The sequence below is a fragment of the Hemicordylus capensis genome, chromosome 15 (genome assembly GCF_027244095.1).
Source record: "Hemicordylus capensis ecotype Gifberg chromosome 15, rHemCap1.1.pri, whole genome shotgun sequence".
Lineage (NCBI taxonomy): Eukaryota > Metazoa > Chordata > Lepidosauria > Squamata > Cordylidae > Hemicordylus > Hemicordylus capensis.
The window spans coordinates 8,811,441-8,836,498 of record NC_069671.1 but is presented as its reverse complement, the minus strand read 5'-3'; the positions used below and the strand labels follow the sequence as shown (position 1 = coordinate 8,836,498).

Here is a 25,058-nt window from a genome sequence, read left to right as displayed (position 1 = left end):
TATTCCATATATGGGGTGCCACCACCAAAAAGGCCATCTCGTAGGAACCACCCACCTCTTGTTATTTGTCAGGGACACCCTGTGAAAGTGAAAGAAGAGAAGCAAAATCGTCTCTCTGCACAGAGGGAATGCAAATATAAGTTGATTGAGGCTCACGAGGTGTGCCCCAAATCACTCTCCAACTTCTCGAATGAAGAAACATTAAAAATGCATATGCAATCAAACTTGTATGCCACTAAATAAAAATTAGTAAATGTTTGCTACCCGCCCTGTAACTTATTGTTCTCTGTATGGCTCACAACAACACAGCAGCTTAAAAATAAAAATCCAATAAAAATCTACAAAACGAGACCAAATTACAATGTAAGACATTTTAAAAACCAATTTTAATTGTTTACAATATTTCAGCTGGACATCTTCAGACTATGATCCTCTGGAAATTGCTCCCGGGTCAAGCAACTGATCAGTCTGTCTTCCTTCATCCCATCCCTGAGAGCTGGTCTTGTGGCAGCAAGCATGAATTGTCCCCTTTGCTAAGCAGGATCTGTCCTGGTTTGCATTTGTATGGGAAACTACATATGAGCACTGTAAAATATTCTCCTTTGGGGATGGGGCTGCTTGCATGCAGAAGGTTCCATGTTCCCTCCCTGGCATCATCATCGTTATTATTACATTTATATCCCGCTCTTCCTCCAAGGAGCCCAGAGCAGAGTTCTACATACTTAAGTTTCTTCTCACAACAACCCTGTGTAGTAGGTTAGGTTGAGAGATAGGTGGCTGGCCCAGAGTTACCTAGTAAGTATCATGGCTGAATGGGGATTTGAACTCGGGTCTCCCTGGTTCTAGTCCAGCACTCTAACCACTACACCACGCTGGCTCATCTCCAAGACAGAGCTGAAAGAAACTTTTGCCTGTAGCCTTGGAGAAGCTGCTGCCAGTCTGTGAGGACAATATTGAGCTAGATGGACCAATGGTCTGACTCAGTATATGGCAGTTTGCTATGTCGCTATGTCTCTAAAGGGGAATCGGCCAGGAACCGGTCCCTGCTGTACGTGAGGATTCCAGACGCTTGCTTGTTTACGCCTGATTTAAAGTTGAGCTGAAAAGACGGGTGTGAAGCCAGTACACTTGGTGGATGACCTTGAAGTCTGCAGAGAAGCCAGCTGTCACTTTGCTCCCATTCACTCCCTCCATGTGTGTGACCTCAGAGGAGCCCTGCTCATAATGGTCAAGATTGGACTTATCTGCTTCAAGCATCTGTCTCACAGGTTTCTCTACTGGCCTTGTTCAAACAGGCCGGCTTGGGCAGTCCTAGGCTGACCTCAAAGCAAAGGAGGGACCTATTTTTGCTTTAACCATCAGCAGGGGTTCGGTAATGTTGCTTGACCTGTTTGTGGTGAGGAATGCTTATTCCAAACCAAGGCTGGGGACAGACAGCCTATTTTCTTCTGACACTCAGGAATTGTTTCAAAAACCTGCACAGCCTATTGCAGGCTCCAAAAACCTGCCCAACCTATTTAATATACCATTTGGACCAGAAGTAACAGTGGGACAAAATAAACCTGTGCATGGACTTTGGCAGACAACATGCTCTCACAAGAGTTTCTTCAACTCTCTTAAAAGTTATTGTCTGTCTCCGTGACCAAATCTGACCTTTTGCCTCTCCTTTGACTCTACAAATGGGGACAGTTTGTTCCTCCTTTAGTCCTGTCCATGTATCTGGCACTTTAGCAAGTGCAAGGTGAAAGTTCCCTGCCCCAAGAATCTTACAATCTATAACTGAACATGGGGGAGGAAAGAGCTGGTCTTGTGGAAGCAAGCATGAATGGTCCCCTTTGCTAAGCAGGCTCTGCCCTGGGTTACATTTGAATGGGAGACTACATGAGGGTGCTCTCTGCTCTGCTGTAAGATATTGAGGCTATCAATCAGTAAAAGAGCATTGGAGGTCCCAGGTTCACTCCCTGAGAGAGAGAGAGAGAGAGAGAGTCAGAGTCAGAGTCAGAGTCGAAGGACATCTGGAGCATCCAAGTTTGAGAACTAAAACCTAAAGCCTTCTCTTTTGAGAAAGACACGAATATGAATGCCCTTTTAGAAAGACAGGCATAAGAATGGTCCTTTAGGAAAATACGAATACAAATGGCCCTTCCCTAGGAATACAACAGAGATAAAAACAATCCTGAATGATGCCCTGAATTTCTTGGAGAAAAGGTGGGGATACTTTATCTAAACTACAAAATATTTCTGGAGAACAGCCCTGCAGACAGAGGTGAGTGAGACTGCTAAATCTACATAAAATCTCCTTCACTTCTAGAAATACAAACAGCCCTTTAGAAAAATACAAATACAATAGAGATACAACCCTGTATGGTGCCCTGAAATTCTCGGAGAAAAGGTGGGGTATGAATTTAACCAGATAAAGATATTTTTGTATAATATCCCTACAGACAGAGGTGGTGTGTGAAACCTCTCTCCTGAGGTGCTAGTTTATTACTTGGAAGAGAGGGTGTGTGTGTGTTTTTAAGGGGGTGGGCAGAGCATTAAAAAATATGATCCTCTCTTGTGCCTGGAGGATGAAGCGATGTGGGGCAGAAACCTATGCAGCCGACACAGAATAAGGGGATAGATTCGGCAGAGTGGACTTGAGGCTTGTTTGTTTGTGTATTTTTATACTGCCCTGGAGAACATTTCAGGGTGGTTGACAATTGAAACCAAACACCACCAAGGTTGCAGGTGGGAGAGGCCGTGTGTTACAACACAGCAGATGTTTGCATGTTTCTCCCACAGAAAAACTCCTCATGAGTAAAGATATCTCTCTCTCTCTCTCTCTCTCCCCCCACAATCCCTAGCAGAGGGGTTCTTACTGGTTTGCATCTGCATACTCTTCCAGATCCTCAAGTATTACTCATGGAATACTTGAAATTCAGTGCAGCAAAGATCTTCCAGAGACCACCTGGGCCTAGCCCATGGACACCCCCCCACCCCGGGCCCATGAACCCCTAGCACCAGAGGATGAATATTCTAGCCAGCCCTGGTAGCCATGGCAGGGCCTAGGGTTTTTGGCGCCCTAGTAAAAGTTTGGCTTCAGAACATAACAGCCCTACTGGATCAGGCCCAAGGCCTGTCCAGAATCCTGTTCCGCACAGTGGCCCACCAGATGCTTCTGGGGAGCCCACAGGCAAGAGAGAAAGGTGTGCCGTCTCTCCTGCTCTTGCTCCCCTACAACTAGTATTTGGAGGCATCTTGCCTTTGAGGCTGGAGGTGGCCTGTAGCCCTCTCAGATTAGTAGCCATTGGTAGACCAGTCCTCCATGACTTTGCCTCAGCCCCTTGGAAAGCCATCCAAGCTAGTGGCCATCCCCACCACATCCCGTGGCAAAGAGTCCCATAGATTAATTCTGCACTGTGTAAAAAAACCACTTCCTTGTGTGGGTCCTAAATTTCCCAGCCTTCAGTTTCATGGGATGACCCCTGGTTCTAGTGTTGGGAGAGAAATGTCTTTCTGTCCATTCTTTCTACTCCAGGCATCCCCAAACTGCGGACCTCCAGATGTTGCTGAACTACAACTCCCAGCATCCCTAGACACAATTTTTTTGTGGCTGGGTATGCTGGAAGTTGCCTGCTGGGTATGCTGGAAGATGCCTGCTCTACTCAATGAATGATTTTATATACTCTGTCATGTCTCCCAATAGTCATCTTTCTTTCTTTCTTTCTTTCTTTCTTTCTTTCTTTCTTTCTTTCTTTCTTTCTTTCTTTCTTTCTTTCTTTCTTTCTTTCTTCATTCAATTTATATACCACCCTTCCTAAAGTGGCTCAGGGGGCCATTTACACTAAAACCAAAAATACATTACAATTTAAAAAACACAATTATAGCAGATTAAAATTATAATTAAAATGAAATGTTATTAAAAGCCAGGCTGAAAAAGATGGGTCTTTAAAGGCTCTCTTGAAGGCCTCCCAAGAAGACAATCCTCTTATATCCATAGGGAGGATGAATTCCAATTTCGTTTCTCTTCCAAACGAAAAAGCCCAAGATGCTGTAGCCTTGCCTCATAAGGAAGCTGCTCCAGACCCCACTCAGACATTGCGATCTTCACCTGTAGACTGACGTTCTGCCTGTGTATCCACACTCTGAAATATTGCAAACAGAGACCAGCTATTCAGGCTCTTTCCATGGCCTAGATAGAAGATGTGCCTCCTTTCTACACACACACACATGCCCAGGGGCATATCTAGGGTGGGGCAGGCAGGGCACGTGCCCCGGGTGCCACTTGAAGGGGGGCGCCTACCTCCTTTTCTCATGGAGGTTAGGTCTATCCATGGCTACTAGTCTGGTGGCTATAGGCTGCTTCCAGCTGGAGGCAAGATGCGTCTTGAGTACCAGTTGCAAGGGAGCAACAGCAGGAGAGAGGGCATGCCCTCAGCTCTTGTCTGTGGGCTTCCCAGAGGCATCTGACGGGCCACTGTGTGGGACAGGATGCTGGACTAGATGGGCCTTGGGCCTGATCCAGCAGGGCTGTTCTTATGTTCTCCTGCTCATGGCCACACTTCCTCCTAAGGAAGACTGAGGAGAGTTGGTCTTGTGGTCACAAGCATGACTTGTCCCCTTAGCTAAGCAGGACCCACCCTGGTTCATATGAATGGGAGACTTGATGTGTGAGCACTGTAAGATATTTCCCTCAGGGGATGGAAGAGCAGAAGGTTCCAAGTTCCCTCCCTGGCAGCATCTCCCAGATAGGACAAGATTTATTTATTTTAATAGGAAAAGATTATTTTTTAAAAAATTGAACCAACAAACTACCAAAGCATACAGTACCCCAGATAGGGCTGAGAGAGACTCCTGCCTGCAAAATTGGAGAAGCTGCTGCCGGTCTGTGAAGACAATACTGAGCTAGATGGACCTATGTTTTGACTCAGTATATGGCAGCTTCCTATGTTCCACCCCTTCCCTTGTTGTCATTGGCTCTCATCATCTCCCAATATTTGTTGACTCGTGCCCCTGTCCAGCCTAAACAGAGGCTTAGCCAAGTTCCGTGCATTCAGCTGCAGTTTCCTGGGGAAACTGGCCACCATCGGCAGCGTCGGAGTTTAAATTTGGCTTTGCACGGGGAAGGGAGGCTGGTAACGTGGATGCAGAAGGATGGGTCACAAAATCAGGCCATTGGGAAGCACAGCTGAGTCCACATTCATTCCCCACAGGGGATTTTGTACTGCCTGGCCAACACAGGCTGCATTCTCAGACCAGCTCATCGGATAGAATCCTGGCCAAGCGGCTACTGAATCCCAAAGCACATCTGCACTCCAGATAGGAACTGGATCCGTCCTACCGTATTTACTTGAAACCAAGACTAGGTTCCCCCCACAAGTTCTTTGAAGTTAAAAAAGGAGGGGGTGGTCAAATTCAGAGTCCACTTCCTAATCTGGGTAAATAGAGACATCATCTGGATTTGAGTTGGATTTGGAAGGGGGTCATCTTAAATTCAGTCATCTTTTCGGGTAAATATAGTAATTTTTGTGGCTTCACCGAGGAAGGACTGAGGACCCCTAGTACTGGTTAGAGCAGGGCTTGCACGTCTTGGGCCCACCAGCTGTTGTTGGACTACAACTCCCATCATCCCCAGCCACAGTGGCCAATAGTCACAGAAACATAAGAAGCTGCCATAGACTGAGCCAGACCATTGGTCCATCTAGCTCGGTATCAGCTACACAGACTGGCAGTGGCTTCTCCAAGGTTTCAGGCAGGAATCTCTCTCAGCCTTATCTTGGAGATGCTGCCAGGGAGGGAACTTGGAACCTTCTGCATACAAGCAGGCAGATGCTCTTCCCAGAGCAGCCCCATCCCTAAGGGGAATATCTTCCAGTGCTCACCCATGTAATCTCCCATTCAAATGCAAACCAGGGTGGACCCTGCTTAGCAACAGGGGCAATTCCTGCCTGTTACCACAAGACCAGCTCTTCTTCTCTGAAGAATTCTTGGTGGCACACTCCTAGCCAGCGTAATGTAGTAGTTAGTGAATTGGACTAGCTTTGTGCGAAGTTACTAGCTAAGTTGCTAGTCCCTGGGTTTCTATCCCAAGTGAGTGGTCCACTGGGCTGCATGAATGTTTGCGGGGGATTTTATGTGGCTGTTGTTTTGATTGTTTTAAGGAACAGGATGCTGTTTTCGAGCACCATGGACATGGATGACACTGGGCAGATAATAATATCTTCTGTGTATCCCTTCCCAGGACACATTTTCAATATCTGTTGTCAGCTGTTACATCTTTAATCACTTTGGTACATGTTAAAAAGTGATTGGACTCCACTAAGCCAGCAGTGGCCAAGCTGATGTTCACCAGCTGTTGTTGGACTACAACTCCCATCATCCCCCATGCTGCAGTAATTCTGGTGGGAGTTGTCGACTGATAATGCATTGCAGCGGGGAGTGATGGGAGCTAGAGTCCAACCCTAAACTGCAGCCAGGGTCAATGGGAGTTGTAGTCCAACCATAAGCTGCAGCAGGGGGTGATGGGTGTTGTAGTTGAACGTCAGCTGGTGAACTTTGGCTTGGCCCCTCCTCCTAGAAAGGGTAAGGATTATTCACTTGTAGAGGAACCCACTGCTTGCATTTCTGAGTTCATCACTGTGTCCCTGTTCTCATTGTATCCCCTGGCTTGATGGAGGTGACTGGTCTGATTCTGCCCTGAGTCAGACCAGTGACTCACACAGAGGCCCAACTTCCATTCTCCTCTGCTGTGTCTCTTGGGTTCCAGCAGCTGATCTTTAATTGCTTAATGACTACCACTACAAATCCTGATTGCATTCCTCGAGGCACCTTTGGCATTTTCCTGAGGCACACAGGTTTGTGGGGGTTATTGTCCCTGGAGTTTTGGTATCCCACTTCCCTTCCTCCCACAAGTGCTCAAGCTTCTCTCCTGTCACTGACTTTGTACAACAACCCTGTGGAGTAGGTAAGGCTCAGAGTTTGCAACTGGCCCAAGGTTCTCCAGTGAGCTTTGGGGCCAAGTGGGGAGGGATTTGAACCCAGGTCTCTGCAAGGCTTCTCCCACCACTCTACCCCAGGGTCTCCAGATGTTGCTGGACTACAACTCCCCTCATCCTTAGTCATGTGGCTGGGGATGATGGGAGTTTTAGTTCAGCAACATCTGGAAGATGTTGGGAAGGAACCCTTACTCTAACCACTACACCGTACTGGCGTTTTCATTCATTCATTCATTATTTATTTATTTATTCGATTTCTATACCGCCCTTCCAAAAAATGGCTCAGGGCAGTTTACACAGAAAAATAATAAATAAATAAGATGGATCCCTGTCCCCAACGGGCTCACAATCTAAAAAGAAACACAAGATATTGGACTTACTATCCAATATACTACTACAGCAGGGAAGCCGCCTGCCTAGAGAGCAGGAGGCTGTGGGTTCGAATCCCCTGCTGGTGTGTTCCCCAGAATATGGGAAATTCCTATATCGGGCAGCAGCGATATAGGAAGGTGCTGAAAGGCATCATCTCACGCTGCCACTCAGTTTCTCTGTTTAAGGACAGCAGAATAAATGTAGATTAGGTGAGCTTGCCTGCACCTGATCACCACCACAAATATATCCTAATTCTTGCCTTGTGGCAACTGATTTGGCAAGTAAAGATCACTGTAATCCTTTCAGGATTACAGGAAGTCATGTTTATCTGTGCAAATCTTTTGATTGGAAAAAGCCAAAAGTCAAAAAGAAAGAAAAGAAAAACAAAACCCCACCACAGATCACTGAGTGAAATGTTTCTCCCCCACCTTGGACCAAAGCATTCTAGCAAAGGCCTCTGACCCCAGAGGCAAAGTTACACAATGAAATGGAACACTCTGTATCATCTAGGTCAGAGGGGTGGCTTTTTTGTCATGTAAATCACCCTCATCAGACCCTGGGATTATGGAAGAGGGTGATTAAAGGTCCTTGAGGTTCCATACACCTCTCCTCCTCCCCCCTTTTTGCTGCCTGCCTGGGACTGCAATAGTTTGAGTGTTTTTGTTGGTTTTGCTTTGGATTTTTTTTTTTGGCTGCCTGCCTGTGTCTGTCTGTGTCTCCTTTTTTTTGCTGCCTGGCTCTGTGTGTGTGTGTGTGTGGAGAGAGAGCGCGCGAGAGAGCGCCTATAGGCTTGCAGGGTCTTGGATACACAGAGACAGGCTGAGAGGGACTAAGCGGCCCATACTACAATTATTGATAATAATCAGTAAACAGTGGCTGACATCCAGGCTAAATTACTCCTGAGTAGTCCTATGGGAAACACCTATATCGGGCAGCAGCGATATAGGAAGATGCTGAAAGGCATCATCTCACACTGTGCGGGAGGAGGCAATGGTCAACCCCTCCTGTATTCTACCAAAGACAACCACAGGACTCTGTAGTTGCCAGGAGTCGAAACCGGTTTGGCAGCAGACTTTACCTTTGATGGCTCAGTGGGGAAATGCTTGACAAGCAGAAGGTTGCCGGTTCAAATCCCCACTGGTATGTCTGTTTCCCAGGCTATGTGCAACACCTATATTGGGCAGCAGCGATCTAGGAAGATGCTGAAAGGCCTCATCTCATACTGTGCAGGCGATGGCAATGGCAAACCCCTCCTGTATTCTACCAAAGACAACCACAGGGCTCTGTGGGCGCCAGGAGTTGAAATCAACTTGATGGCACACTTTACCTTAATGCTATCGAAATTGAGCCATCTTTTAGAGCAAGGCTGGACAGTTCGAGCTCTCCTGCAGATGATGGAGTACAACTATTCCCATCATCCCTGGCTATTGGCCAAATTGTGATGATGCATACAAACACGATGAAGATTGATATACCACTTTTTGGTCACAGTTCCCAACGGTTTACATAGACATTAATTAAGGCTTCGTGCCTTCCAGCAGCTTCACCAACCACGAGCTGCCCACCTCCTTGGATTGGGGGGGGGACGACTCCTCCCTCCCTCCCCCCCGCCCTCCTCTCTCTCTCTCTCCACCCCCCCTTGCAACACCCCACCTCAGCTGATGCCTCCATCGTCTGACTTCCCCAAACCTCTCCAACGCGGCGCGCGCCACAGCCAAAGAAGCGCCGGCGGCACTCTCTGACTCAGGAGGAAAGCGAGCGCTGCCCCTTTAAATGGACAAGCCGGCTTATCCCTGGCTCTTTGCCTTTGGCTGCCCGTTGGCGGCCCGTCGTCTGTCTCTCTTTCTCTCTCTGCTCACAGCGCCTGCGCTCCCAAGCCAGGGAAATAAATAATAAATCCGTACAAGAGAAGAAGGAAAAAAACCGGAGAGCAGCTCTCCAGCGCCCCTGCTTTGCAGCTCGGAGATCTTTTGTCTGGCTGGAGCTGAATAAACAGCAAGCTCAGCGGCTGCTCCGCGGATTTCCAACCAGCCGAAGCGAAGAGGAGCCCGGCCAGTGAAGCTTCCCGCTTGGAACCTCTCCAGCCAACCAAAAGGGGACCCCCCCCCGCCTCTCTCCAAAGCTTCTCAAAAGGGGCTCCTTTGCGCGCAGCTGTTGTGCCATATTTTTATTTTTATTTTTTCCACCCCCAACCCTTGGCTGCCTTGGGGGCCGCAGAGAGGAAGGGGGGGGAGAGAAAGAGCCCGGCTCTGAAGGTGGACGATGGTCTCCCTGATCCTCTTAAGGTGGACTCTTTTAAGGTGGATTTGACTCCAAGGTTGGAATTGCGCTCCGAAGGGTCTCTCTGCTTCTCTTCTTGCATCAGCCTGGCTTTTTGTTTTGTTTTTTAAAGCCTGGGAGTCTTCAGAGATGGCTAGTTCATTGCCAGCCGAGGAGGCCAGCTCTGGAACTTATTAGGCTAAAACAGGTTATAATTTGCTATTTTGAACCCCTTAACTATTTGGGGTTTTTTTTGTTTTGTTTTGTGGTGTTTTTAATTTCCTCTGCTGGCAGATATGGGGAGAGCTTGTTAGCCGGCCTCGAACTCTCTTTTTTTTCTCCCGTAACAATGACTAAAGCTCGGCCCTTTTTCAGAAAGAGACAGCCGATGGAAGAAGAAGCGGTGGGGGTTGAAGGCCAGAAATTTAACTGCCGGGAGTTGGACAGGAGAGAAGTTTTGCTCTTCCAAGTTTCTAGTTCTTCTTGATTGTTCTTGACGGAGGGAGAGGGGGCGCCTTTGAGAGCGCCGCGTTTGCTTTCCCCCCTCTTTTTCCTTTTTCTACCCTTCGTCTATTGTTGTCGTTACTACTAAGCTCCTTCTCGCATTCACACCGGAGCACCCAGTGAAGAAAAACATGGAAACTGTAGGAAAATTTGAGTTCAACAGAAAGGACCTCATCGGACATGGTGCTTTTGCGGTCGTCTTCAAAGGCAGACACAAAGAGGTACAGACGATATATTTTTCTCCATTCCACCCCTTCCTAGAATTGATTTTAATGGCTTTTCCCATTCTTCTTTTGCTGGGCAGTGGTGATCGTCCTTTCCGCCTTAGTACACTTAAAAAACAAATATATGTAGTGCTTTTTAAACCTAAAAAAACAACCTACATTTCCTCTGGAATGATTTAGACACACTTCCAGCTCTGTTTATTTTGGGTAATACTGTACAAAATATAAATATATACACACAGAGAGTTCTGAATCGCCTTTGCTTGTGAGCTCTGGTCAATTTCAAGGCCCCCTTCCAGATACATTTCATTGCAACATACATAAATATGTTAAATAAATAAAACGATAATTCAGTAGGGCTTTGGTTTCGTCCAAGTAAATGAGGCCAGGATGAAGCCATCCTAAACTGATCTGCTCAGAAGACCAGTCCTAAACAGATTGGCTTGAAGACCTCCTAACTTCAAGGCCTCCTAACTTTAATTTCATTTGTGAGAAAATGGTTAGCGGGGAGGTTTCTAGACTACTGTTTTTAAATTAGCTTTCATGTCCACTGCTTTGCTGCTAAAGTAACTTTTGGGGCAGTTGATGGGTTTGGGGTTTTTTTTTTGCGGGTGGGGAGTGATGTAGTGATCTGTAACATGTGAAAGAATGGAGGCTTTATTGGAGGGACAAAAACAGGCCTTATCTCAATGGTTTGCCAACATGCCTTATCTGAAGCAAGCCAGAGAAGCCAGTAAACACACAGCAGTCTGAGAACTATAAATATTCTCTCCTGCTGTAGGGCCTGGGAGAACAGAAGGTGAAATGTTTGCTTTCTGTCGAGAGAATTTGGCTTGCCCATGTCTGTAGGTGCCTGGATTTCTTCTATAGCATGTCTGGCTTCTTATCCTTCAAGATAGGCCTGTGTATCCAAAAGTGCCCTTGTGTTCTTGACTGTGTCTCCTTTCTCTCATGAAATGCACACACAATCCATTTTTGGATTTTTCCAACAATATCTATATAAATATAGATATAATAACTCTCCTAGTTCGGAGGATAAGCTGTTTGGCAATCCATGCGCACATATTCCTTAAATAAGAGGATCACGGCAGAGTTCCTGATTAATTCAAACTGGAGCTGGGTTTCTCTCTCTGCCCTGGCAAATGGCAGTTCAGTAAAAGGCAAGTCTGAACATGAGCTGGGGGATGGATGGAATACGGGCCCAACACTTTCTGGGGTTCTCTTGTGCTGCAAGTGTCTGGATCCATTAGGGATTAGTGTGTGTGTGTGTGTGTGTGTGAGAGAGAGAGAGAGAGAGAGAGAGAGAGAGAGAGGTGAAACTTTCCTCCTTTCTGTCATGAAAACCCCTTCCTCTACATTTAACTTTCAGAAACCTGAGGTGGAGGTAGCGATAAAGTGCATTAACAAGAAGAACCTGGCGAAATCCCAGACTCTCTTGGGGAAGGAAATTAAAATACTCAAGGTAGGATCATTGGAAATCTTTGGCCTTTCCTAGAATTTTGGCAACTGAGCTAATATAGTTGGTGACTTCATAACGCTTCTCTGTCTGTCTCCTTCTAGGAACTGAAACATGAAAACATTGTGGCCTTGTACGACTTCCAGGTATTATTTTTACATCTGAGTTGAAGGATTTCAGGGGGAGGGACAGGGCAGGGAGGGGCCGGTGTGGGGGGGTGTATATTAGGAAGATATGAAGCTGCCACATACTGAGTCAGACCCTAGGTCCACCTTGCTCAGTATTGTCTACACAGACTGGCAGCGACTTCTCCAAGGTTGCAGGCAGGAATCTCTCCCAGTCCTATCTTTGAGAAGCCAGGGAGGGAACTTGGAACCTTCTGCTCTTCCCAGAGCAGCTCCATCCCCTAAGGGGAATATCTTACAGTGCTCACACATGTAATCTCCCATTCAAATGCAAACCAGGGTAGACTCTGCTTAGCAAAGGGGACAAGCCATGCTTGCTACTACAAGACCAGTTCAGATAAAAGCATCCACTATGGTGGTTTAGATGTATCAATGTTTTGGGAAAGGATGATAAAAAAAATCTATACATCTGGGGACTGTGCAAGTCTGAGCAGAGATGTTAAGGGTAGCCAGTGTGTGGAGATACCTGAAATAAAATAAAGAGGATAGGGTTTTTCGTTCTTAAACTGTTGTATGTGGCCAGTGCATTTTATCACTTCAATAAGTACATTTCTTTCTGCATGATTCTGTTGGGCTCTCTCTGGCCTTTCCCATCTGAGCTTTGGTGGGCCAAGTGCTTACTTGTCTGGTGTTCCAAAATGTATGACTTGGCGTGTTTTTATAATTCAAACCCATGCCAGCGAGCTACTTTGAGATCCGAGTTTGCCGGCTTAGTTATCAGGGTTTCTCCTCCTGTGTAAACGTGGCTGGCTACCCAGAATGGGATTTGGGTGGTTGCGTTTCACACGGCGGTGGTGCCCCCGGTTCTGGTGTGCCCAGCCTTCTCTATAGAACAGTTCTGCCTGGAACTAGATCACTGTGTCAGTTTCCACACTGGAGTCCCACTTTGGGCTTTACAGGCTTTAAGGGCTTCAGCCTCCGCAGGAGAAGCAGCCAGCCTGTATCTACTTCTTGGCCTCCGGTTTGTTGCTCTCTCTGGTGTCATGCGGCCTCCAGACCTCCTTGTTTGTTGACATTCCTGCTGCGCTCGGGGATTGGCCGAGCCGGGCTCTGCATCATCGGTGCAGCGAGATTCTGTGTCTGGCGCAGGCTGCGTGCAAGGCCTGCTGGGAGCTGTAGTCTCCCATGCCTCCACCTTCCGTGGGTTTTCGCTCTGGCGCCTCCTGGGCCCAGAACTCTCTTTCCCAGTGTGCCCCTCTTTCTGCCTTGAAATAAGGACTGGCTGTTGCGTTGGGGAGGTTAGCTTGGGTCAAAGGATCAGAAAGCAAATAGGTTTTGTGCTGTGTGTATGTGTGTGTTTAAAGCAGATGAGTGGTGTTTTTCTTTTCTTTCCCCTGAGCCCTTTTCTTCTGTTAGGAACATAGGAAGCTGCCATATACGGAGTCAGACCCTTGGTCTATCTAGCTCAGTAATGTTTACACAGACCGGCAGTGGCTTCTCCAAGGTTGCAGGCAGGAATCTCTCTCAGCCCTATCTTGGAGATGCTGCCAGGGAGGGGACTTGGGACCTTCTGCATGCAAGCAGGCCGGTGCACTTCCACTGAGCTATGGCTAATCTTCTAAGGGGAATATCTTACAGTGCTTGCATGTAGTCTCCCATCTAAATTCAAACCAGAGCAGACCCTGCTTAGCAAAGGGGACAAGTCAGGCTTGCTACCACAAGATCAGCTCTCCTCCCCATCCCAGACAAAAGGTTTGCCATGCGAATTGGCCTGGGGCTGAATTCAGAGAATTTGGAGACCCTGTTTCCCGCTGTATCCCTGTATCGTATCCCTGTATCATATCCCTCATGCCTGCTGGCCTAGCTGCTTCCATTCTCCCCTGGAGATGTTATTTGGGACTAATCTGCAGCCTAGGTCCTGTTTTCATTTTGTGCAGCTGTGTGCATGATGTAAACCCCTCACGGCATCCTTGGTGTGGATTTCAGCATCCTGAGATGCTCTGGTTTCATGGGGGAGCGGGGGCACTATGTGGCAGAGTGCCCTCTGCACGGCACCTGGTTTCATTCCCTGCAATATCTGGTTACTGGCTCTCGGGTAACCAGTCTAGGAACTGTCTCTGCTCAGGTTTTCGAGAGTTGGCCTTGAGTTGTGCATTCTGGGCATTTAGACAGCCTCTCAGCAAGTGGACGAATGGCCAAGTGCAGGAGCTTTGTGGTCGAATTTTGTTTTTGCGTGCAGAAAGTCTCGGGTTAGGAACATAAGGAGCTGCCATATACTGAGTCAGACCATTGGTCCATCTGGCTCAGTATTGTCTGCACAGACTGGCAGCAGCTTCTCCAAGGTTATAGGGAGGAATCTCTCTCAGCCCTGTCCTGGAGATGTTACCAGGGAGGGAACTTGGAACCTTCTGCATGCAGATGCTCTTCCCAAAGGGAATATCTTTCAGGCCTCACATGCAGTCTCCTATTCCAATGCAAACACAGGCAGACCAAAGGGGACAATTCCTGCTTGCTACCACAAAACCAGCTCTCCTCCATTCAATCCCTGGCATCTCCAGGTGGGGCTGGGAAAGATTCCTTCATTGGCCATATAACATGTAGCTCTGTGGTAAAGCATCTGCTTTGTAGGCAGAAGGCATGTCAGGATACACACACACACATGGCTGCATTAACATAGGAACAGAGGAAGCTGCCACATACTGAGTCAGACCATAGGTCCATCTCGCTCAGTATTGTCTACACAGACTGGCAGCGGCTTCTCCAAGGTTGCAGGCAGTGGTCTCTCTCAGCCCTATCGTGGAGAAGCCAGGGAAGGAACTTGGAGCCTAGATGCTCTTCCCAGAACGGCTCCATCCCTTAAGGGGAATATCTTACAGCGCTCACACTTCTAGTCTCCCTTTCGTATGCAACCTGGGCGGATCCTGCTTAGCTTAAAGGGACAAGTCATGCTTGCTACCACCAGACCAGCTCTCTTCCAGATTGCAGACTACCTGGCTGCTTGCTCCCCTTTATTTTAGGCCTTCCCAAAATAAAAATCCCGCTTGTTGGTTGGGATTGCTTTTCCTCTCGCAGGATTGCCAGAGTGCTAAATGGGTCACTGGCTCTGATTCCGCATCCAGTATTTCCCAGGTCCTGTCTGTGTGAGACAAACATAAATCAGCTTAATGGTTGTGACTTTTGCGAAATGGTGGTTTCAATGGATTTCCGACACCCTTAAAGTTGGACTGTCGGGTCGGTGTCGACTCCTGGCGACCACAGAGCCCTGTGGTTATCTTTGGTAGAATACAGGAGGGGTTGACCATTGCCTCCTCCCGCGCAGTGTGAGATGATGCCTTTCAGCAACTTCCTATATCTCTGCGGCCCGATATAGGTGTTTCCCATAGTCTGGGACACATCCCAGCGGGGATTCAAACTGGCAATCTCTGGTTTGCTAGTCAGATCATTTTCCCGCTGTGTCTTTATTCATTCATTCATTCGATTTCTAAAGATGGCTTTCCGTCACCCTTAGAAGACTATAATTCCCAGGCATTGCTTGCAGATTAGGCCTGATGTTTAAACCGTAAAAGGAATTGAATGGCAGATCTGAACCTGTTTTTCCACAGTCTGTCTAAAAGGGTAGCAAACACCCCTCTTGGCGGACGCTTTTGCCCGCAGAAACTGCCACCGTCTTTATGCTGGATCAGCAAAGCCCTTATTTCCGGCTTTTGTTTCTTAAATGTCAAGCTCGGTTGTTCTCGTTGGTTGCTTTTTGTTCTGCTCCAGCGAAAGAGCCAAAACTTGAGGTTTTATTGTTTTTGTCGTTGAAATCCACTTGACTGTGGAAAGGTTTTGCTTTGGATAGTGGAGCAACTCTGTAAATCGCTTCTGGTGGCATCTTAAAGATGAAGAATATTTATTGTGTGGCAAAAGCTTCTTGGTTTAAGATGGGGCTGCACAAAAGTTGTCGTCAGACTACAACTCCCATCATCCACAGCAGCCAGTAGTCGGGGAAGAGGGGAGTTGTAGTCCCATCTACGTTTAGAGTGGCCTAAGCTTTCTAGTGAACTTGGTCTAAAGCAGGGATTACAACTCCCATCCTCCCTGTCTAATATGGATGATGGGAGTTGTAGTCAGTGGCAGCTGGGAGACTGAAGTTCTGCAGCCCTGATCTAAGGTGATCTTGTTTTGTTCTTGTCTTTTTTTTTCTGCATCAGAGTGACTAAGCTTACCTCCTGGAAGTTGTGGGTTGGTGTTTGTCTATGTACTGTGGCCGGCGGCCACTGCCACATTGCTGGTTTCTTTCTTTCTTCTTCTCGTCCTCTTTGGTCACCCGTACTCATTGCAGATCTTCCTGCTGCCCACAGGAGGAAATGGTTGCTAAATCCACTTGCTTACACCATTATTGTTTTCATAGGAAGCTGCCTTCTACCGAGTCAGACCCTTGGTCTATCTAGCTCAGTATTGTCTTCACAGACTGGCAGTGGCTTCTCCAAGGCTGCAGGAATGAATCTCTCTCAGCCCTATCTTGGAGAAGCTGCCAGGGAGGGAACTTGGGACCTTCTGCATGCAAGCCAGCAGATGCTCTTCCACTGAGCTATGGCTCCATCCCCTAAGGGGAATCTCTTGCAGTGCTCACACCTGTAGTCTCCCATTCAAATGCAAACCAGGGTGGACCCTGCTTAGCAGAGGGGACAATTCATGCTTGCTGCCATAAGGCCAACATTCATTCTCTCATATATAAAATATAAAATATAATATAATATTTATTTAACATATTTGTATGCCACCCAGAACTCAAGTCTCTGCTACCCTATATATGCTTTCCTAGACACCTCCTGGCTTTTATGCACGTAGGAACATTAGGGCACTCACACGAGTCTGATACTGGTCCATCTAGCTCCGTATTGCCTTCTCTGACTGGCAGCAGCTCTCCAGGGGTGTCCCACCCCTATCTGGGGATCAGTGCTCCCTGAGACAGAGGCAGAGGCAAGCACCCACGAGAAGGCTTGAGCTAGTGCTCAGTTTATGATGTAACAGCACTTCAGAAGAAAGAGCAACACCCTAAGCCCCAGCATCCTGTTGCAACCTTGCCATTTGTACTGCAAGACCAGTCGGCTTCCTCCTCCATCCATCCCGGAAATAAAAGCTCTGGCATCCTCTCCTCTTACACGCTGTTGTAAGAATGCTTCCTGTTGCCGAACGAGCCCGGCCACAAGAGATCTGGCCAGGTGTGGCTGGGCTAGAACAACGGTCCATCTTTTCCAGCCGTCTCTCTTCTTGGAACTTTTCCTACAGCCAAGGGCCATGCTTGACTCTGAGGCTGTTCTCATGCACGGGCAAAACCGGGCGAATGAAGCCAAGCCCTGTGCATGAGAACCCAGCCAGCCAGCCACCCTCTGAAGTGGGGTTTTGCTGATCGTCTGTCACCCCCCCACTCCCGCAGAGAGCCAGTGTGGTGCAGTGGTTAGAGTGCTGGACTAGGACCAGGGAGACCCGAGTTCAAATCCCCATTCAGCCATGAGACTCGCTGGGTGACTCTGGGCCGGTCACTTCTCTCTCCGCCTAGCCTACTTCACTTCACTATATATCGCTTTTCAACCAAAGTTCCCAAAGCAGTTTGCATCGATATGAATGCATTTTGAAAATGGACCCCGTCCCCAAAGGGCTCACAATCTCAAAAAGGAACCTAAGATAGACACCAGCAACAGCCACTTGGAGGGATGCTGTGCTGGGGATGGATAGGGCCGGTTGCTCTCCCCCTGCTAAATGAAGAGAATTGCCACTTTTTTAAAAAAAAAATGCTCTTTGCTCAGCAGTTATCAGGCTCAGTTAACTTCCTAAAACTTACAGCTTAAACGACCTCTAGAGAGTGGTGAAACCAGGATCCTCTGCCCATCACCGATGAGAAACATATTTTTCAGCCACCAGAGACTGAATCCTTCTGAAATCAGAGTGCAATGTTATGGCCAGATTTCAGGGTTTCATACAATGTGTCCTGGGCCCACAAATCCCCTATTCTTACCTACTTCAAGCCCCCATATCTTTGCCCCACCTTTTAACACCAACAGCGTTAATCTCTTCTTGCCCTTAATCCTCTTGTAAGGTTTCCCTTCCAGCCAATTGACCCTTCCCTTCCCTTGCGGCAGCTGTACTGTTTGTCTGCATTCTGGGGTTGAGGCTTCCGCTCTGAGCAGCTTGAGTGCCCCAGCATTCCGTGACATCACAGCAGCTCAGCCAATGGTTTGGTGATGGTTCCTTGGTGGCAGCCCATTTTTGGAACGGGGATGTTTTTCTGTGGAACTGTAGCAGGACAGGATGCTGGTGGAACATTCCAGCTATGTGAAAAGCATAGTATATGAGAACCCGGCTCCTTCTCTGTAGGTCTAATAGCCTTCATGAACTAGAAAAGTCTCCCGAAAGCTTTGTGAGTAGATGTCCCAGTTACGATGCGGTTATGTATTATTGAGTAGAGCTAATGGGGCCGGCGTGGTGCACCGGACATAGTGAGAGGGTCCCTGATGAAGGATGAGGAGAGACTTATTTTTAGAGCTTGAAAGGAACTGGCTGTGGAGCTTGCTCTGAATGGGTTTATGCTGAAATTCTGCTAAAGGGGTGGTATGAGGACTGTGCGGGTGAACTGTTTTATCTTGGCACAAGATAAAATAAACTCTCTTGATCTCTGTCCAAAGATAGTTGATGGTCCACAGCCTGGATCCAAAGCAATTTTATCTGGGTGATAGGAAGCTGCCGCCTACTGAGTCAGACCCTTGCTCTGTCTAGCTCAGTATTGTCTGCACGGACTGGCAGCCGCTCTCCAAGTTTGCAGGCAAGGGTCCTTTCCCAGCCCGTCCTGAACCCGGAACCTTCTGCTTTGAAAGCAGATGCTCTTCCACTGGATTATGGTCCTAGACCCCACCTCATGACTTAAGACAGAAATGGAAAGGCGGCTGATTGGGGCCGTTGTAGTCGGGCAGCAGCCGGGCACCCAGGTTTGAGACCACCTGTTCTAAGAGGTAGCTATCATCCTATAATATGTTCCGTGTGTCCATGATATTCTCGATTCTTTCCTGGATTTTTCTGTTTGGATCCTCCATTCTCTTTCTTGTGCTATGTATTTCCGCTCTGGGGGTATCTTTGTCTGGCTTCTTCTGGCCACACTGTAATGCTTTGGAATCCATCCACCCCTGCTAACTGAGCATAGAGGATCAATTAAAGTGGTGATTCTCTTTATTGAGCAGGGGGAGAGCAACTGGCCCTATCCGTCCCCAGCACAGCATGAATGAATGAATGAATGAATGAATGAATGTTTATACAGTCAATGACCCATAACAGAAACAACACAATACAGCTCATTTCACATATACAATAAAATAATATTTAACCATTTATTTTTTTTATTGTTAAATTTATACCCCGCCTTTCATTAAGAAAATCCCAAGGTGGCTCACAATAAAAACAAGGTTATAAAAAAGACACATTAAAACATTGAGCTAAAAAATATAAAAATAACTCTGATTAAAAAATAAAGAACCATCCCTCTGGTAGCTGTTGCTAGTGTCTATCTTAGGTTTCTTTTCAGATTGTGAGCCCTCTGGGGAACATGGGAACATAGGAAGCTGCCATATACCAAGTCAGACCATTGGTCCATCTAGCTCAGTATCGTCTTCACAGACTGGCAGCGGCTTCTCCAAGGTTGCAGGCAGGAATCTCTCTGAGCCCTATCTTGGAGATGCCAGAGAGGGAACTTGGAACCTAGATGCTCTTCCCAGAGCGGCTCCATCCCCTAAGGGGAATATCTTCCAGTGCTCACACTTCTAGTCTCCCATTCATATGCAACCAGGGCAGACCCTGCTTAGCTAAGGAGACAAGTCATGCTTGCTACCACAAGATCGCCTCTCCTCTGCTCCAGCAGGGCTTTTCTTACGTTCTAAAGGGAGGACTGTACCACATCAGATGATGGTGCAGCTTTTTAAAATGCTCTCCTCTGTAATCTCCGTAGAAGTAAAAAAATATATGCATCCAAGAGATGGGTTTCAGCCCAGCTCGTCCCGTGTATGCATTTGTTTCTTTTTAAGAGAACATTAAAAGAAATGTCAATTTCTGCTCTCTCTGGCGTGGTACAGTCTGTCCTCCCACGTCATGACTCTATCATCTCCTTCCAAATAAGTGGGCCAGACTGCACAGGTTCTGTGTCACGATTATTATGATTCTGTTGTGGCGTGTTGTGTTGAGATAAGTTAGAAATGGATGACAAAGCAAATTCTCCAGAGTGAAACATCCACATGTCAGCCGAAGCCTTTGGCAGGTATGTCCTCTTAACAATCTTAAATGGCCCCGTGAGGTGATGACGCTTAAGGGAGTGGCCCATTTTCCCATGCTTAAGGGATGATTGCTTGGTTACTCAGGCTTGTTGATGTTGGAGTGACTCGTCTGGACTTCATATTTCTCTGTTCATCACCTGATGTCCGATCGGAGAAGGACTGGTGTCACAGATCGTTTACTAGACTCTAAAACTTCCTTCTGGACCTGGCAGCAGCATTACTCAGAGTCCTTGGGGGGGGGGTGATCTTTAAGGCCTAGGTCCCAAGAGTAATTGGAAACTGGCATGTGGCTGTGTTTTTCAACCCAACCGTGGTTCTCGGGTTACTCTGGCGGGACTTGTTCACACGGGGCTGCTGTTCTCTGGCCTCTGTCAATGTTTCCATTATGAAAACGGCCGCTTCAGAAGCGATGTTATGATTTGGCTTGAGAAATGGAGCAGAGGAAGCTGCCATATACTGAGTTCAGACCATTGGTCCATTCAGCTCAGTATTGTCTACCCAGACTGGCAGCGGCTTCTCCAAGGTTGCAGGCAGGAATCTCTCTCAGCCCTATCTTGGAAATGCTGCCCGGGGAAGGAACTTGGAACCTAGATGCTCTTCCCAGAGTGGCTCCATCCCCTGAGGGGAATCTCTTCCAGTGCTCACAGTTCTGGTCTCCCATTCATATGCAAACAGGGCAGACCCTGCTTAGCCAAGTGGACAAGTCATGCTTGCTACTACAAGACCAGCTTTCCTTGCTTTGCTTTTCATCGGCTTGGCCAATGCTGCCCTGCTTGGCTTTTGAGAGGTGGCATTTGCCCCTGGATGAATGGGGTGGCCCTATCCACCCCCAGCACAGTACCGCCAGTGACTGTTGCTGGTGTCTATCTTATATTTCTATTTAGAATGTGAGCCCTTTAGGGACAGGGATCCATCTTATTTATTTATTATTTCTCTTTGTAAACCGCCCTGAGCCATTTTTGGAAGGGCGGTATAGAAATCGAATTAATAATAATTATTATTATTATTTCTGACCTGGAGCTGAGAAACGATGGGTAGGAACATAGGACGTTCCCATATACTGAGTCAGACCATAGGTCCATCTTGCTCAGTATTGTCTACACAGACTGGCAGCGGCTTCTCCAAGGTTGCAGGCAGGAGTCTCTCTCAGCCCTTTCTTGGAGATGCTGCCAGGGAAGGAAAGATGGGGTGGGCTCCTTAGCTTCATTGGTAGGCCTGTATTCTTGCATACAGTCAGTTTCTCTGAGCTGTGATTGAACTGGTTTAGCTGAAGACGAATATGCACATCTATCTATTTATTGTTATTGGCTGCCATCCCCACTAAATTACTGGCCAAAAGGTCTGCTGAAATTCAGTAGTCCTTGAGTGTCACTCCTGAGTAGAGATACTGAGTAATTTTAGTCTGGATGTCCACCATGGTTGTTCATAAAAACATTATCTGTTGGCATTTATAGCCACCTAAGGCTGCAGCGGGGAAGTAACTTGCCTAGGGAGCAAGAGGTTGCTGGTTCAAATCCCCACTGGTATGTTTCCCAGACTACGGGAAACTCCTATATCAGCCAGCAGCAATATAGGAAGGTGCTGAAAGGCATCATCTCATACTGCATGGGAGGAGGCAATGGTAAACATAAAGGTAAAGTATGTCGTTGAGTCAGTGTCAACTCCTGGTGACCACAAAGCCCTGTGGTTGTCTTTGGTAGAATGCAGGAGGGGTTTACCATTGCCTCCTCCCGCACAGTATGAGATGATGCCTTTCAGCACCTTCCTATATCGCTGCTGCCCAATATAGGTTTTTCCCATAGTCTGGGAAACATACCAGCGGGGATTCAATCCAGCAACCTCTGGCTTGCTGGTCAAGTCATTTCCCCACAGCACCATTAGGTGGCTCTGGCAATGGTCATCCCCTCCTGTATTCTACAGCACAACTTTATTTTACTTTTATTAGCATTTATACACGGCAATAAATAATGTTCTTATAAGCTGCAATCGCTTTTCAGGTGAGCCTCCCAAAACAGTTGACAAGAATGCTTAAACCAAGGGGTTCCACACCTGTGGTACTTCTTTGGTCAGAGTGGAGTTTCGCCACTGCAGAAACTCCTGGCAGTTTCTACGGTGCCGGCACTGGGACCACAGTTTGGGCCCCACAGAACTGGGGTTGAGGGAGGAAGCTCCTCCCTCTCTCTGGCCTGATTGGCTGTGCAGGCTGTCCTTCAGGAAAGAAGGAAACCCATACAGCCAATGCCTCTGCCTTGCTCTGTAGAGAGATAGCTCTCCCCCATGTCCGAACACAGATGGGAGAGTGGTGGGGAAGGGGTGCTGAACCGCGGGTCTATTGGACCCACAGTTCCGTGTTACATCCGAACTGGGCCATAGTATGAATTGTGTAAAACAAGGTATGTTAAGGTTAATGGAGATATTTGGATATTTTTTTTAAAAAACAACAACTGCTATTCCTTATTAAAAGGGGAGTGGAGAATTGGATTCCCAGGAGTGCAGTATATCTTGTAATTTATTTGAGTATCTGAAAAACTAATCTGTGGAATGAAGAATGTTTTGCAAGTCCAATCCAGGTCCCCCCCCCCCCCAAACAGGCAAGGTCATTTGAACATGGTTCTAAAAATATTTTTCTTTCTTCGCCTCTCATAAGATTACTTTTGACCTTCCTGCAGGCTTCGTAATTGTGTAAGAGGGCCGGGTTTTGTGGGCTTTTGGAGGGGAGGCACTTGCATTAATACATAAATATTTCTCCCTTTTTTTGGCTATGCTCGTAATAGAACCATTTATGATTTTTTAAAAATAGCTGCCGCAGTCTTTGTCAGGGAGCTGGAAGGGAAGAAAAACAAACACAGGGTTTGCAGAGGTGGTAAATGAAACGAGAGCAAATGAAGCATTATTCACTGTGCTGTATAGAAGGTTTGCGGCTGTTCAGCAGAGGGGAGCCATGGGCAAACGTCGAGACTGCTGGCGGAATTAGGTCATCGCAGTCAGCAACCCAGTGATCGAGCAGACGTTAAATATCACTTGTGGGTCATGGGGGTGCTCCATATAAAGCTGCTGGCAATCTAATTAGCAAATCATCTTATAGCTCCCAAGAAAGGAAGGCCTTCCCAAATCCACCCTGGGCTGTCTCGGCAGCAGGCTGAGACGTGACGGGAAATGCGCGCGCAGGGGCGATGCTGTCGGTCGATATCTCGGGAAAATATGGCAGGCAGGTGGAACCTAGGAAGCTGCCTTCTACTGAGCCCGACCATTGGTCCATCTAGCTCAGTGTTGTCTTCACAGACTGGAAGCGGCTTCTCCAAGGCTGCAGGCAGGAATCTCTCTCAGTCCTAGCTTGGAGATGCTGCCAGGGAGGGAACTTGAAACCTTCTGCACCCTGGCAACATCTCCAAGATAGGGCTGAGAGAGATTCATGTCTGCAATCTTGGAGAAGCCGTGGCCAGTCTGTGTAGAAAATACTGAGCGAGTTGGACCAATGGTCTGACTCAGTATATGGCAGCTTCCTATGTTCCTAAGCATGCGGATGCTCTTCCCAGAGCGGCCCCATCCCCTAAGGGGAATATCTTCCAGTGTTCACACCTGTAGTCTCCCATTGAAATGCAAACCAGGGCAGATCCTGCTTAGCAAAGGGGCCACTCCATGCTTGCTGTCACAAGACCAGCTCTCTTCTCTTTGCTTCCTGGTCCAGACATTTATCTAGTGAGAACTTTGAGCTCATAGGCATTGCATACTGCAATATACTAATGCCAGGACAAGCCCAATGCAGTGGCTTTTCCCCTTTCTTAAACCAACTTATAACCTTCATAGGTTTGCATTTGGAAATTGTAACACGAGTCCCCCCACCCCCGCCTGAAGCTTTCAAGACAGAAATGCCAACTTTGCACTTTTCCTTTGCTTTCCATTTGCTGATCCTTCTTGGGTTTTCTCTCTCTCTGCTTCAGCTTTGTTTTCTTTTCCATGGGTCACCCACCCTCCATTTTTCTCCCTAGTGCCCATGTTTCTTTTATGGGAAAGGCAGTTGCAAAATCTCTGCGGGCTGCATTAACCTGGAAACGGCTACACTTTTTTGGCGCCCGTGGCGTATTCTTGTCCTCTAAGCCCTTAATGAATTAATCCATGCCAGTTATCCGTGTGCGCTGCATAAAGGAAAGTCTTTGTGGTTTTTCAATTCTTCCATACTTGAAACATAGAATTAGAAGATTGGGGTGTGTTGTGTGTGTGTGTGTGTGTGTGTGTGTGTGTGTGTTGTGGTGTTTGTGTAAGGGTTTACTTCAGAAAGTAGCAACCAACACTGGTCTTTGTTTCCCTTTTTCAATCACGCAATAGGTTTTCTATGTTGACTGGACTCTCAACTTTTGAAAAATCATTCTTTTCTTTTTCTTTTTCTTTGTTCACATAGGAAATGGCCAACTCCGTTTATTTGGTTATGGAGGTGAGTGATTCTGAAATTGCATCTGATGCCTCTGACTGGGTTATTGTTTCATTTTAATCCTGCCCTTCTTCCAAAGAGACCTACAAGTTTCTCCCCCACCCCCACTCTCTCCTCACAACAACCCTGTGAGGTAGGTTCGACCGAGAGATGGCAGCTCTCCAAAGATCAGAGCAGGGATTTGAGTCTGGGTCTTTCCCTTTTTCATCCGACACTGTGACCCAGTGGTTTCCCAACACTCTACTTTCGGATAACTTTTCCTCCATGTGCCTCAACTCTAGGAGACGGCTACAAAACCCCAACAGAAGATGCAGATTGTGTGTCCATCGAAAAAGAGAGATTTCTGCTTCGTTAAATACCCTCTTTACTGAAACCCAAGACTTGTTTTTTTCCAAGTTTGTTGATGTTAAAA

At 47.3% G+C, this 25,058-nt stretch overlaps 1 protein-coding gene across 3 annotated transcripts in view; it reads left to right on the top strand.

Annotated features, from left to right (window-relative positions):
- The window catches only part of ULK1 (unc-51 like autophagy activating kinase 1), a 113,531-nt gene that overhangs the window by 17,439 nt on the left and 71,034 nt on the right, over nt 1–25,058 (top strand). The window contains exons 1-4 of one of the 3 annotated variants that reach the window (XM_053280249.1): nt 9,047–10,333; nt 11,706–11,798; nt 11,897–11,938; nt 24,617–24,649. In XM_053280249.1, the coding sequence (XP_053136224.1) occupies nt 10,244–10,333; nt 11,706–11,798; nt 11,897–11,938; nt 24,617–24,649 (258 nt within the window). In that variant the 5' untranslated portion in view covers nt 9,047–10,243. Of the gene's footprint in view, nt 1–9,046; nt 10,334–11,705; nt 11,799–11,896; nt 11,939–24,616; nt 24,650–25,058 lie in introns of those variants that run through there. The other 2 variants (XM_053280247.1, XM_053280250.1) reach the window with 2 other exon arrangements.